General features: G+C 46.6%; 1 protein-coding gene across 1 annotated transcript in view; it reads left to right on the top strand.

The window, feature by feature from the left end:
• LOC149328505 (glucoside xylosyltransferase 1-like) overlaps positions 1-14,492 on the top strand; it is a 50,890-nt gene extending 36,398 nt beyond the window's left edge. The window contains exons 5-7 of the mRNA XM_089559002.1: positions 23-215; positions 6,940-7,253; positions 14,313-14,492. Of these exons, the coding sequence (XP_089415128.1) occupies positions 23-215; positions 6,940-7,253; positions 14,313-14,492 (687 nt within the window). The remainder of the gene's footprint in view (positions 1-22; positions 216-6,939; positions 7,254-14,312) is intronic.
• Positions 14,493-15,931: the final 1,439 nt, after the last annotated feature.

Raw genomic sequence — 15,931 nt, 5'->3', positions numbered from 1 at the left:
GTAATTATTGCGGCTTTTTTAGTCTCTCCTTCCAGATGCTGATGCTGCGATTTACGCGGACACTGATACGATATTTATGCACCGGGTTGAAGATGTGTGGAGTATTTTCTATTCCATGGATGAATTGAAACTTGCTGCCATGGCACCTGAAACCGAGGATCTTAAGGTCAACCCTTACTTCCCCAGCACGCATATTCCAATTGTACCACCAATTGGTAAGTTATGCTGCAGAGATGACATGGTCTGGAAAAAAATGCTTTTTCTCACTTTGATGTCTTCAAAATGTGTTCTTAATATCTTGCTCTTAACGTGCTTCGAGGATGGATCCATGAGAATGTTGACATGACGGTTGCCACTGCTTAATGCGAGACTCAACTTCAGCTGCAAGTGTATTTATACTGCCCCAAATCTTCGTACTATGTTTTTTATGTGGTGTTGTCTTCGTTGGTGCTGTGTCTTGATGCGTCGAGGTTGTTGGAAAATCTTCGTTGATTCGTCGGCAGGGAGCTTGACGTCCACAAGTTGCTTTCTTTATATTTCAATGCGGGCGCTGTGGGACCTTCAGGGAACAGCCGCTGCGTAGGTGCCGCCCGGCGACATTAACACTACACTACGCACACGCCCCCTCAAGCGTCCAAGAACACAAGCCCATATCCCAGATTGGACGAAATTCAGGCAAAATTTTAACTCACTTGATAATACACCCATTTCCGCGCAAGGCTACACAGCATGGTCCCAACAGCTGCTGGCACACCTTTCCTCGCATGAAACACACATCCAGCTCTCAGAGGCGGTCACGGACGTGGATAACCACCTTCTACACCTCTGGGAAGCCCGTCGCAGCCTCGTCCGCCGTTGGCGACGGCAGAAACACAATAGAAAGCTTAAAGCTCGAATTGCCGAGCTTACCCAGAAAGCGGCAGAGTACGCGGCCCAACTCGCCGACTCCAACTGGGTAGATAGATGCAACACGGCCGCGCGACAAATGTCCAGCCGAAACACGTGGCGTCTCTTTCGAGCCCTAATCGACCCAACCCAAACACGATCCGAAACACAAAAACATTTGCAGCGAGCACTGCACGCTTTTCCTGGCAACACGACTCAACTGGCACAGAAACTTCGGGACCAGTATCTGTGTACAGCCCAAGACCCCCGTGGATCTGCGTACTCTTATGCAGGCAGAGAGAACACGGAGCTGGATCAACCTTTCCAGCTCCATGATCTGCGGGCGGCTCTCGCCAAAATGAAACGGGGCACTGCGCCAGGACGGGATAAGGTCACCGTCAAGCTTTTGACGAACCTGCCCGACTTGGCATACCAGTCCCTCCTGGAATACGTAAATGCGATTTGGCGCGGGCACACCCCCCTGCCAATCGAATGGAAAACGGCTTTGGTCACATTTATTCCTAAAGCTGGCAAACCAATTGACACAGATAACCTCCGCCCCATCTCTCTCACCTCATGCGTGGGCAAACTAATGGAGACGATGGTGCGGGATCGGTTATCTACATATCTTGAACACAAACAAGTCTTTGCGAGCACCATGTTCGGATTTCGCCCACACAGATCCGCACAGGATGTCCTCCTGCAACTCAATCGGGAAGTCCTTGACCCCCTCGAATGCCCCCATAATGACCGGGTAGTACTCGCCTTGGATCTTAAAGGGGCATTTGACAATGTAACACATGAGATCATACTCACTAACCTAAGTCACACCGACTGCGGCCTCAACACATTCCAATACATAAGCAAATTTTTAATGGATCGTCAATCCTACATTCGAATTCAAGATAGAGACCATGGTCCTTACCTACTCGGCACGCGGAGAACCCCTCAAGGCGCGGTACTTTCCCCGCTGCTCTTCAATCTGGCCATGATGCACCTGCCGGCCCAGCTGAGTGGTGTCGCCGGCGTGCAGCACGCCCTGTACGCTGATGACATCACTCTGTGGGCCACGCAGGGCAGCACAGGAGACATTGAAACCAGCCTGCAAACAGCGGCGACGATAGTAGACCGCTACGCCCGCCGCTGCGGTCTTCAATGTTCTCCTCAAAAATCGGAATTTGTGCACCTCCGCCCCTCACAGCAGTGCACAACTAAAATATCTCTCTCTCTTGAGAGTGGTCCCATACGCGAAAGTGATGAGATACGGGTACTCGGACTCTACATCCACAAACACAGGCGGCCAGACACTACATTGGCCAAACTCCGTAAGGTGGGGGACCAGGTGGGCCGCATGGTCCGCCGGGTTTCCAACAAACGCGGAGGGTTACGAAGTAAGGATGCCTTGCGGCTGGCAAACGCCTTCGTAACTAGTCGAATTCTGTATTCGACTCCTTATCTCCACCTACGGAAACAAGAGGAGGACGCCCTTGAGGTCATCCTTCGCAAAATTGTTAAACGTGCCCTTGACCTCCCTATCACTACTTCAAACAGCCGGCTTATGGCTCTTGGGGTGGTGAATACTTTCCGGGAGCTCCGGGAGGCGCACCTTACAAACCAGTACACGCGCTTGTCGCTAACGGAGTCGGGTCGCCGCCTTCTTGCTCGACTCCATATCCAACACACCCCTCCAATGGAAGACAGGTTTCGCATCCCGGAACTGTGGAGACGTGCCCTCCACGTGCGGCCTCTTCCAGCAAACATGTCACATGAAGACCATAATGGTCGGCGCCTGGCACGAGCGGAAGCGCTAGCCCGATATTATGGCAACAAAAACGGTGTATACTACGTGGACGCTTCCGGCCCTCACCACGGGGGATGGTACACGGCCGCGGTAGTTCACAACAGCAACACAGTTAACGGCCTAACTTTTAGAGCTCGCAGTGCAACACAAGCAGAAGAGGTCGCGATTGCTCTCGCGGCCTCACATTCCAATTCAAAATACATAATCACCGACTCGCGAGGGGCCTGTCGGAACGTCGAACAAGGCTGCACTCCCTTCCTAGCCTATCGAATATATCAAAATTGCATACGGGATACGGACCCCGCACACCGTTACCTCATATGGGCCCCTGCTCATCAGGGGTTGGCAGGAAACGAGGCAGCAGACGCAGCCGCCCGCGCGCTCTCTCACCGGGCTGTTTTCTCCTCCCCATCCGATCAGGAACCCGATTTTAATCCGGTCTATACATTCAAAGATATTACAACATATTATCAAAATTGTCATCGCCTTTACCCTAGCCCATGTAAAGGCCTGAAGAAGGCGGATGAGCGGCTCCTTCTCCGCCTTCTCACCAATACTTTGCTGTGCCCGGCAGCGCTAAAACATTTTGACCCCTCCTTTAGCGGCAGCTGCCCACACTGTAGTGCAGTGTCTTCTGACACTTATCACATGGTGTGGGCCTGCCCCTCCAACCCCGCTATTCCCCCCATCCCCAACCCAACCCGGGAGGACTGGGAGGCGACCCTGCTCGGCTGCCACGACTTACAGGCCCAACAAGCCTTAGTCGGGCGCGCCCGGGCGGCGGCAACCGCCACTGGGGTCCCATACTAGGGACCTCCACCTAGTGTTTGTAAGGATCGGTCCCTTACGGGCTGATCCAAACATACCTCCAGTTCATTCGAAATAAATGTTTTCACCACCACCACCCGGCGACACAAAGCGTGGTGTGGACGGTGACGTTGAGTGGGTACGCCGGACGCGGTTCGCTGAGGCGTAATCATCTCGGCACAGGTGTTCTACGATCTCCCCCGTTGGTTAGCCGGGAAAGGGTCGTGGAGCCTCAGTTTAGAACCCCGTTAGCCCATACATCTGCAGAGGTAGTGCCGAGGAATGTGGCCGGGTACGCAGCAATGGAACCAGAGCGGGCATTGCTGATCCGGGGATCTCCAATGATCGGCTTTTCTTGGCTGAGCTTGCAGCATACCTGGGCAGGCGGGCGACTAATGTCTTAGCGTCCAGGCACACAGCCTGTGCGTAGAGTGGCAGGACGCATTGGGCTGTGCACCATGGTTGCGTACGCCATGATCTGGTGTTCTGTGGCCCTTGGAGTAGGGTTTCCAAGTTCACGTTTCGCTTCTTCCCGTGTCATGTCTTTCAAAGTCGGAGCTTGCGTCTGTGAGAGGATGGCAACAGTCATCTTAGCTCCTCGCGGATATTCTCACGGATGATGTGTTCTGGGCTTTGATTGGTTGTCGTTGAGGTGGCCTCGTGGCTCATGGTGGTGTCCGGTCGCACTGACGCGCCCATTGTCGATGGTCTTCTCGGTAATAGACGCTGTAGTTGTGAACTCAGTTAAGGTCCCAGGTTAGTTGGGAACCAATCCGGCAAAGAATTCTTCCCTAGTATCCTGCAAAATGAAGCGCACATTCTCCTCTCTCAACTTTGAATTTACACTTCAGAACAGACAGCACATCTCCCCGACGTAGGAGAGGACGGTCTCATAGCTGGCATAGGGCATGTGTTTCCACTCTCAGTGTTCATTGAGTACAGTACGTTTTGTTTGTATCAAGACACCTTATCTGTTTCGCAGCATCGGGTCGATCCTCTTTGCGCGAGAAGTAATGACGCCAATATTTATAGCTTTGTTTGTTTATTATTCAAAGCTGCCTGCACGTGTCTTTATCCGTTTCTTGGTGACCGTTGTAATGCCGTGTGGTATCAAGTCGCAAAAGAGAAAACGCCGCAGATGCACCGACGAAGCTTAACAACTGCGCGTTGTGTCGAATGCGGTCGCCCGTTGCGCTCGGAGTTCCCCTTTTGTCAGTTCATTTTTCATCGTAACAAGACATTCGCGTGGTTTTGCCTAATTTGGGTAACTCACCACTAAATAAAAAAATGCCGTAACCAGTTCCTTATACCAAGATCAACCGCTGCCACACCTTCGTTACCGGGAGACCACAAACACAAGTGCTTCAAAGGCGGCGGCATTGAGTAATTGACAAACTTTGTAATATCGACAATTTATCTGTATAGAGGTTCGCGAAATCATCTTTAACTGTGCTAAAATTTGGCGGTATGACTGGGCCGAAAGTAGAAGGTTAACAAACTGCCACGCCAATTGTAGCGTTTACAAGAACTCAGTACCGCTGCTTAAAACACCATTAAAGAAGAAAAAAGTTGCAGAAAACCACTAGCAGCTTAAAGCCGTGCTCAGTGGTGGCACGACCATGGACACTACTGAATGCCTGTGGCCACTTCGCAGGGTGGCCGGTAAACTATTAGGTTAATGAAGAGAACTTTGGGCCAGCCAAAGAGACTCTCCAATCGACGACATAAAATAAAATAACCTTAGAGATCACTGCAGTAACTCGCATTCAGAGAATGCAAAAGCACTGATGCCGCCACGGCACTAGTTATCTCTATTCCCCTCTCTTCGATACTTTTTGTCCCTGCTTCGTACTCTTTGCATTTATTGATTAACCACTTTCATTTATTTATTGATCGCGATCGATTCGTTTTACATTTTTGTTCCTAATGAATCACCTTAATTAATCATCATTACTCTAATTACACCCAGTCTCGCCTCAATCACGCATTTTAGTTTTCAAAATTTGGCCCATTGCTGCTTTCCCATCCTCGTACTATACCTTCGTCCAGCCGATTCGACCGTCCAACGAATTTTACTTCTAATTAATTAAGTAATTATTCCATGCCAAGCATTTTCGATTAAATATTACCCATCAAACATATTTTAATTTATTTCAATCTCCATCTTCACTCCTTTGACTATTTATTCGCTATGTTACCGTCCCCGGCTGTTTTCCTGTCCTTTCACTATATAGACGTCCGCTTTATTTTGATGTTTTTTGGAGATTTTTGGCTCTAATTAACAACTGTATTCATCCTATTGACATCAAATTTTCGCGCATCATCCTCACATCCTCCTCTATCGCTTACAACCTCTCTCTTTTTCCTACCTCTTCTGCGGATACGTTTTGGTGACACGACCTTGCCGACCAAGCCCAGCAATGCTTTCGCATTAATGAACAAGAGACAAAGACAAAATGTTCTTCTGACTTCTCAAACCGCACAGCCCGAAAGCGGAGTGGCAGGCGCTCGATCAGAGGTTTGGGGATTTTTAAAATCGACCACATTGACGAAGATAATTCCTGTAAAGCATGTGAATAGCAAATCTAAGTCCGGTAATTACGAACGATCGATTGTCAGGTTATCGTACCACTTCAAGAGAAATGAAGCTGGAAAAGTTTACCAGTACATCATACAGTTCTTTTTTCGCCGATTCTTTTTTCCCCAGCAGCTTTGTCGCTGTGCCGTAGTTTGTGTGCTGTTGTGACGCGTGCGGTTTTGTCCTTCGCTGTTCTCTAGTGTTATCATAGAGCATAATGAGCGCATCTTTGCACCGCTGCGCCCTAGGAAGTGCTTTCTGACAAAGTACATTTTCATGGTTCGCTCCAGAAGGAAATGTTGCAGCCTTAAACTGCCACTGTAAATACGCGAACTGCTAAAGCAGCCGTAGTTTCTACACATACGTTCATGCTATGCATATTCTGCTGGTCACATTAGAGCGTGGAACTATTTCCTCTCCTTGACCATAAAGGAATCACTTGAATAATGGTAAATAGCGAGGATGAAAGAAAGAAACGATCGCATGGAGACGTGTGCGAATAACTAGGCCTGCCTTATCGTAGTAGTGCAGCTGATTTACAGTGTAAAGCTGCGGTTAAAAAGAACAATGAATTGTGAGGACTTTCCGAGGAACGCTGCATGTCGCCACTACTAAGGGCAGAAAGGCAACGGGGGGGGGGGGGGGGGGTCAAATAGCCTGCAATCTGAAAAAAAAAATGAGAGAGCAGGAACGAAGAGAACAGAAAAATGGTTGGCTGTTGCACAAGCAGGGAACGGGAATACATTAGGAAACTTAAAGGGTTAAGATGGGCATATAGTTTGCGCAGGTTGATCGAAGATCAGTGGCAAAGCCACCCTTTTCTCTTACTTGCCTTGTTAATTGGATGTTTCCCTTATATTCTGCGCAGGTGCGAACGCCGGTTTCATGCTAATGAACCTGACGCGCATGCGCGCATTCGAGTTCGAACGCTACGTGCTGGAGATTGAACGAGAGTTCGGGTGGAAGTTGAAGTTTGGAGACCAGGACATCCTGAATATCTTCTTTGCGCGCAATGAAGAGCGCCTTTTCGCCCTAACGTGCCGTTCGAACTTCCGCCCCTGGCACTGCAAGAGGACGCCTCCCTGCTATGACAGGCCTGTAGCTCTGGTCCATGGCTCAGCTCTGGTATTCAAGGAGAATAAGGACCGCGAGTTTAGAGCGCTCCAGACCTCCATGAATAAGGTGAGCGAGAGAAAGCAAAACCATTAGCTAGGCTTGCCACTACGTAGCATTGCATATTTTTCGACAGCATCCGATCGATGTCCTCTTGCCCAGTGGCATAGGCAGAAATATTTTTTTTGGGTGTGTTATAAGCCGCCGGTAAACAAAAATAAAAATAAAAAAATCGAGCCTGCATCAAACAATATCCTCATTTCTCGGCCTTATTACAGCCGAAGGGTAAGTTGTTTCGTTAATTCTAATATCTACATAAAAATACGAGTCACGCAGGACTCCGAGGACTTGATTCGCAGGACTTGATTCTTAAAGAACATTTGTTTTCTTAAAAAAAAAGCATCGCACGGAAAATCGCGGCTATTCGCAATTTTTATACATACTACAGAGCAACAAATAGCTTTTGCTCCACAACAAAGTCGGCAACTGCGAAGTAATGGCAGTTGTAAAAACTTCTACCCCATGCATAATCTCCGGCAAAATGCCGCAGAGGCGCTTCTAAAAGGAACGCAGCACTTTTTATTTTCCCGATTGTTTCTGAACATTTGAGGAGAGTGCAAACGATGAAAAACTAGGCTGACCTGTAACGGTACGTTTAATCGGGTGAACAGTGCATACTGTTAAGAGAAGTGCCATAAGTAGTGCAGCGACGAAGGAGAGTGACTCTTTCTGCACTAACGTCCGCTTCCTAGTATAGCGCGGTGACTACGTACTCATATCAGTCTTTTGAAGAATAAACGGACACTCTTCTTATTTTCTTTTACATTTTATGAAATCGATGCGATGTGTATATAGCATGGGAAGAAAAATTGCTCGAAAATCTCGCGAGGTGTTCTGGCATCGAAACGCCAACCTGGCTATGGTCCTGCTCTCGCCCAACATGGCCGCGTGAAAAGAAAGCTCACTGTAATAGGCTTGAGGACAACACCATTATATTTTATGGAGTTTTAGAACATCAAAGCGAACCAAAAAACAAGTTGAAGATGCAATTTCGTTTTTAAACTTCCTGCCGTGTTAGTAACTTTTTCGTTTGAGGTGCTTTTTTTGTTCGCAGCAGAACGCCGCCCTCTACATTTTACATCCGGTTCGAGGCTTCATCACCCTTACATATGCCGGTAGTAATGTGCAGGTTGTCAGCTTCGAACATAGAGCCCGCTCTGGTAACATCTTGTTATCCGAAAGTGTTTTCTACGAAACACGGAAGCTGCCCAGACATCTAAAACGATCGCTAAGAATGGATGTGCTCCTATAAGCAACTGCATTTTGAGCATGTCGCAGGTCCGAACTTTCTCAGGAGAACAAAAGATATCACCATAAACATTTTCCATTGATACGTTTTGTTTACGCCTTTACCTACCCGCCTCACATCAGCACAACAGGCGTTCTGGTTCCCAAAATCGTAAAATGCGGAGCTGCTGTCTGACGGATAAAAAAAAACTGCTAGCCATGTAAGTTTTTCGGTGCAAGTGAAGTGACGGGAACAGGAGGCGCCAAGAAGCGCAGTGGCCAAAGCCGTAACGCTAAGGGGAAAAAATTCACTGGTATTTATTTCTTCCCAGCTTTTCAGACTACTCGTACAAATGCTGTCAATAAGCTTTGAAAAGGGTTTAAGCTTTACGGAGCTGTAGGTATTTAGGAGTGATCATTTATCATCATCTGTGCTGGCAAAACCCAAATGGGGGTGTTTTGCTCAATAGCGTATTGAAAACTGCTATTTGAGAGAAAAAGTGCAAAATTTACCAAAGAACCTGAAATAAATTACCTACAGACAATTATTTATTCGCATAGTATGGAGGAAGCATCCTCTGTTCAGTGCCCTAACAAAGTGTACTTACGAGGAAACATCAAAACAATTCAGTGATCCGCAGCGCGTTTCGTCTAGTCGCGTTATCGGATGAACGATTCTATCTCAGTCCTGCTGAAATATTGTGACTTGGAACTGTGAGAAACCATTGGGAAAAAAAGAACAGAAACTCTGTTCTCCGATAACTTAGAATCAAATAAAAATCAATAAAAACATGTATATGTAGTCCTCTAAAATGCTGTACGAGCATGAACCAGTGCGCCCCAACACAGCTTTACAAAGGATGACTAAATAGTTCAAAACGGTTTCTGGCCTGCTTGTAATTTTAGGAATGGGCTTCTTGTCTACACTGTGGAAGCGCAGCGTGTACGATTTCGAGCTTTCTTAGGAATTGCACTGCAGACAAATTGAGAATTAGGAAAGTATTATTATTTTGTGATATATCGTGCTGGGATGAACGCTTTCACAAAGGCTGTTTTGTTGCCGTTTCTGCCTTTGTGTTTTGATCACGATTTGTAAAGGTATATTTCCGGTGCTTAAAAGTCGCGTTTTGTTTATTTGTCTCCAGTAATGACCCTCAGCTGAGAGCAACAGTATTCTTAAATAAGCCTAAAAAAACAAATTGACGAACGGTGACATTCAACAAATGTACCGAGAAGTGTCAGTCGCGATAGGATCTGTGTTTGTTTGGATGACATGTGATAACTTTCGATAGGTGAAGCGAAATAACATTCTCATGCGTATTACGCAGTTAATGCACGCATGTAAAACTAGAAGCACGGTTCTCTGCTGACTAGCAAGCAAACACCCCCCCCCACACACACACACACACAATCACACACACACACAAAAGGGTATTATTCGGCTTCTTCCCAAGCAGTCTTCAGATACTGCCTCCCTCTCCGAAGCGCCGTCTTGCAGTGCTTTCTCGGATAAGGATGAAAATCCTGCATTTCTGCCGGCGCATGACCATCCAGATTCCAGGGCCTGAAGGGGCCTTGTCACGATAACTTCGTTCATGAAGAGAACTCGGCAATGACACTACTCAGCGATTTTCCACTCGACCATTATTACGGCATTAGTCAAACACGGCTCGGCCGCATAACGAGCAAAAAGTCAACTCCAAATCCTGCATGTTTTCTTTCGTCCGTACTTAAATCTGAACCATCTCGTTATTCTTGAATTTTATTCCACACGAGCATTTGTCAGAGTGAAATGATTATTGACTTTCGTGTTGAGGGTTACTGGGACCTCACTGTTCATGTGCATAGATTACTTTAACAATGTTGAATGGAGGGAACATTCGGACAGCCGTTTTTAAAACTGAGAGTGCAGCTTTCAGATATCACATGGAAAATGCGGCGACAGGACGAACGCTACATTTGCAAATGAATGAAATGAGAATCGATTCGTTGCAGGGGTGAAAACATATGTGCACAAAAGTGAAAATACTGCAGCGAAAACCATAAAAGCAAAAGGTAACAAATAAGCCTGCTTTATGCCGGCAGTACTCACTTTCTATGCTTTGAGAGCAAAAACCAGTTTTGAAGCGAAAGCTTCACTATGGGCCTTCGTGCTTCGATCGCCGCGTGCCTAGTTTTCACTTTCCAATGACCTTGATGTTCTAAAGCAGAGCATAAGCGCATAACTGCCCCCTGGGACAGTAGACATCTTAGCCGCGTTTTAAGCTACGAACCCAATAGATCGGGTGCTTGGAAAGCAAATGAAAAGCGCATAACTGCTCTCTTGGAACAGCGTACACGTCAGTCCCGCTTTAAGCTACGGGGTGGTAGTGACAGATGTGCGCTGCATGCGTTTACATTGACAGCGTTGTGCGAGAAACGCAACACTGAAGCGATAGGCCGTCGGTGTTCACTGTGTTCACTTGCGGGGGCGGTAACATTTTACACCCAGATGATATTATTGAAAGAAAGTGCTCATAACTGGCTCCCTGGCTCCCTGGATGCCTGAATGGCGCCTATAGGTACGTATGGGGTAATGAGAGAGAGAGATGTGGGCTGCATGCGTCAGCGCTGACAACGTTCTGGCAGACACATGGCACTGCTGCAATAGGCGGCAGCTTTCATTAGGTGTGCAAACTGTCGCGATCAACCAGTAACTGCCACCTGCAAGGGTGGAGGGTGGGTGCACTGCCTGCGCATTGTCCGGAATGCACTGAACGTTACAGTTGCCTAACAGGTTAGAGTTACCTGATAAGTTACTGCTCTCGCTCTCAAATAGATTCAGCAGTAGTTGAACCACAGCTAATTTTGACCACCAAAGCCCGGCGTTTTCTCATGTACTTCCAGCGTTTGCGGAGGCTCCGGAGAAGTAGCTAAAAAAACAAATTGCAGCTCTCCCCTCCATAAATATCTGCAACCAGAAAACAAAGCGTTAAGTACTGTCTAATGTGCACAAGCTCTCGCACAACCTTACGAAATTTGACTAGTTGTTTTAGCTTCTGCCTCTTTCAAGTTATCCTAGCTTCGCGCCCTGCTTAATGGAGGGGGGTTAAACTAGTCGCCTTAACGCGTCTTGGAAACCATGCCTCTTCCCTTCGTTGAACACTCGCGAGCATATAGGCACCGACGGTTTCGCAAAGATTAATTTCCCTGTCCAAATTGCACGCATCTTTTAGCGCGCGGGAAATGTCAGTTGGGCAGAGAAATCTTGGGAGCGCATGAAATCTGGTAACGCCGCATTGAATGATCTACTGGTAGACCTTCAGTGTAAGGAATGGAACTTTTTCGAAGACATTGGGCTTACCGAACATTCTTATTGCACACTTATTTGACATGTTGACCTGTATATTTTGTTTTCATGGTGGTTTATGGAATTTCTTCACGTTTACGCATGTTTCTTTCTTGCTCAATTAAGGAACGCATTCACATTTCTTCAGCTCCAAGTGCAGCGTCCGGCCTGTCTTCGTCTTTTCTAAGTGATGCTTTAAAGCTGCGTTGTCTGTTTCAAGAAACGTAGAGCGCATGCTATAAGCTTTCTACATCATTGTCCTAGCAATTTTGCTCTCTTGGTAGGGATCTGCCATCCTTACTCTAAACATAATCGCTCGTCTATCCCATCACCTTTTTCCCTTTAGTAACCTGTTGCCTCCTTCTTAGCCTGTTGATCTCTTTCTTTATTTTGCGAGATACTGCAGTTCAAAGCCCAGGCAGGAGGCGCATACACAAAACAAAACAGTTTTACAGCAACCATCAGAAAAACATAAAAATTGTTGCACAGGAAGTAGAATGGCGTAGCAGTATATATACACAGTAAAAAGCACATGGTGGTACTAGGGGATGTTAAAGAAAAAGCTGGTAGTACAGAGAGGTATGAAATAAGGAATTCGAGGTACACAAGCAGAGGCATGACATACAAACGAAAATGCGAATGAAAAGAGACTATAGGAATTGAGCACATACAGAGATATAAAGGCGTGAAATACAAGCACAAAAAACATTGAAATGCAAACATGTTTTTAGGCATTAATCCCTGTAGTTTAGAACGTGTGCCTCAATTGTACTCAAATACAGACGACAGTTTTCTAGTAAGGTGTTCCAATCAGGTGGTTCAAGACGGTTATTACCAATAGTATCAGCATTCTCCTGCTGGTGAACTCCGCTCTGCAAATGTAATTATATATTTTCCGTAATATACAAAACCAGCTTATATCAGATGATTCTATTCTGTGGATTTCGCCCTAAACTGATTCATGATTTCAATTTCTGCTACTGAAGAATTCCTGAAACTTATCTGTTAGATTGTTCGATTGCCGTCTTAACAGTTCCGACTACGTTTTCCATTATCTAAGCAAGAACCTTGTGGTAACTGATTGATTGGTTGATTTGATTAAATACATCTTTATTTGTTCAATATTCTCAGAACATGTGGGTGGGCCGCCTAGTCCAGTAGTCCACTGGCTTCTGCTGCTGCGCTGGCCCTCCCCACCAGCCAGTGCTGATGGTCAGGATCATCGCTGAACAGAATAGCCTCCCACTGCTCCTCCGAGGGGTTTGGAATGCGGTCAACTAAGGGATTAAATTGGCATGCCCACACCATACGGTAGAGGTTAGCTACCTATCCACAGTGTGGGCACTGCGGAGAGTTTAGTGTAGGGTACCACTGGTGTAATTTAGCTGGTGTTGGGTATGTGTTGGTTTGTAGTTTTCTAAGGGCGTTCTCTTCTAACTTATTGGGGAATTTGTGTGGTGTTGGGTACTCCTTTCTGGCTGTTCTGTATGGCGCGAGATTTTCAGCATACACTGCTAAATCTATCAGGTCGCGGCACCCTTCGTGGTGATAAGGGGAGACGCCCGGTATAGAAGAGCTCGGGCATGCCTGTGAGCGGCTTCGTTTCTTCCTGGTAGTGCCAGGTGACCGGGAAACAAGATGACTGAGGCTTGGTTGCGTGGATGCTCAGTCAGCAATGACAACCCTGACCTATGAATTAATCTGTAATTGAAGTTGTGACGGGCGTTAGATGCTACAGCTAATGCAATAGCTGCCTCCTCTGCGTGAGTGGGGTTAGATGTTTTCACCGAGGCGCAGTTCACCATCGACCCTGAAGGCGTTGAGACTAGAATAGTCATGACACCATTCTTTGGTCCTGCTGAGTCCACGTAAAGGGGTTAGTTTGCTTGTCCCATTTCTTCTGCAGGGCTTCCCCTCTTGCTTTCTTCTTCTCGATGTTATATGCGGGATGCATATTCCGCGGAATGGAGTACACGTTGATGCGTCTTCTAACATCGCGTGGGACTTCTTTCCCTTGGTCAATTGTATAGGGCTGATTAACATGGATCTTCTCGAGCAGTTCTCTGCTGGGTTTTGTAAGTGCGAGCCTATTGAGTTGCGAGGAACGGTATACGCATGTTATGTGATCAAATCGAAGGAACATGCGCAATATCAGAGTTCCCACACAACGAAGTCATAACAGGTGCGCTGGTAGCAGTAGAAAACACCAGTTAATATGAATGAACCAATATATGTGCAGCGTGTTTAGGTAATGTAAATAGACTGAGAGCCGATTTAAGTTTTATCGAACGTTTTGTCTGCGCGCCAGCGAAAGTACGCTTCCAAAACCTAAAACATCCGGTTTGGGCAAGAAACACCAGATGGCGCTTGAAACATTAAAAATCAATATAATTTTTCTTTATTCTACACATGAGCATTCTGCTAGAGAGAAATTGTGTAGTTTTCTCAATAAAAGTATATATATTTTGTTTGTAATAGTGCTTGCATTTAACAAGCACTTTCTTTTGTTTCAGTACAAACTGGGCGGAAGCCTGGTGGATCATTTCATCCATCCTCTGAACGAAAGCCTTCGAAGCCTAAACACGACATGCTCACAGGAGCTACTGATGCAGCTTCCCTTATCGAAGGCGGCTGCCGTTCGTATAGACAGTGCTTTGAGAAAGCCAGGAAGCAAGAATCGTCGTAAGCAATAAACATGACGGATGGCCATTGTGCATCCCCTCGTCATTGTGCAGGGCTTCTTTTATCATATATAATGAACATCTGCTGTTAGTTGCACACCAGACATACATTTCCTAGGGAAAACAACTTGTACAGAGAAGAAAGTGGTGTAATGCTGAGTGAACATACTGGTTGTTGCGCTCAAGCTGTCACCGTTCTTGTCCATCCTACCAGAATTTCAGGTGCGTTGAAGAGCGCTGCGGTGCAACTCATATGCATCAACAGCTTAGCGAGTCATATGCCCCTACCAGGAATGCTTATGCATTCTTATTTTAACCTACTGATCTCGGATGGTCGTAGCGCCCCTACTATTCTATAGCCGTTAGGACACTACGGCTCTTTTCATGTGTGAAAAACGACGCTGGCGTTAAAAGTTCGGGCGGGCACGACGCAACCAAAGAGATACCCGTCATAAATACCTGTAGTACGCCGCTTTCAAGCAAGCTCTTGAGTGGAGCCTTTTCCGACTTATATGCTATGGTGATCTGACAGCGAGTCGAAGATGAAAGCCGTGCTTGGTGTTATGGCGGCGACGTCTCCAGCCCCGTTGCCTCTACCACCCCCGTCTTGCATTGCAATGGCCCTTCCTTCTAGTCTTACCGGGGCTCCTATTGGACGTTAGCGCGAAGATGCTTCCGCACAGAGTACAGCTGGTAGTATAGCGTTGTTCCAGCTTTTGTCCACAATTGTGAGTAGGTGTGTGTTAATTGTGTGAGCATTTTTGTTAGCCCGGAAAAAACTTATGTCTTGTCGATTTTGCACTGGTGTCACTCGCCGGCCCGGACCGTGGTTGGCAAAGTCCACATAAAATAAGTTGTGGCGTTCTCATTTAAGTCGACCAGCTGTTCGTAGCTGTTCGTACTTCGCCACTGGCCTCCATGAGCCTACAACGGCCTGATGCATGGAATGTATTGTCGCGTTCAGTGTGTCTTTTAACGCGACCGCTACAAAGCAACTATGTTCGCGCTATACAAGGTACCTTTACACAGGGCATCTAAATTGCCCAAACATTCATACTTTTTTGTTCGCAGCGAAGACTAAAACAGAAGAACCACTTGGCTCACAATGATTCGAGAAAGGAGCTCTCTCTAGAGATTGTGCTTTCGAGCGCACATTGAGCGCATAGCAAATAAAAGTTACAATCAAGCAGACATTGATGTGCCATGCCTCACAGCCTTAAGAAATCCGGATAGGACTTTTTATTATTTAATATTTATTTATTTTCAAATATTGTTGGCCGTCCGGAGTAAGATGTGCGTCTGCAATTGTTCAAATAAACACGGTTCATCTTGATATACACAATCAATTTCTTGTAACGTTACTTTTCATTTTATAGAAGCAGTGTTAATAGATATTGTCACGGACGCCGGTAGGACGTTCTATCCCTGGCAGAACAGTACCTGGCGAGCAC

This window comes from Amblyomma mixtum, chromosome 9 (assembly GCF_055824585.1).
Source record: "Amblyomma mixtum isolate Tamu chromosome 9, ASM5582458v1, whole genome shotgun sequence".
Taxonomy (NCBI): Eukaryota; Metazoa; Arthropoda; class Arachnida; order Ixodida; family Ixodidae; genus Amblyomma; species Amblyomma mixtum.
The sequence above is the reverse complement of the archived record's forward strand: the minus strand, read 5'-3'. Positions and strand labels throughout refer to the sequence as shown.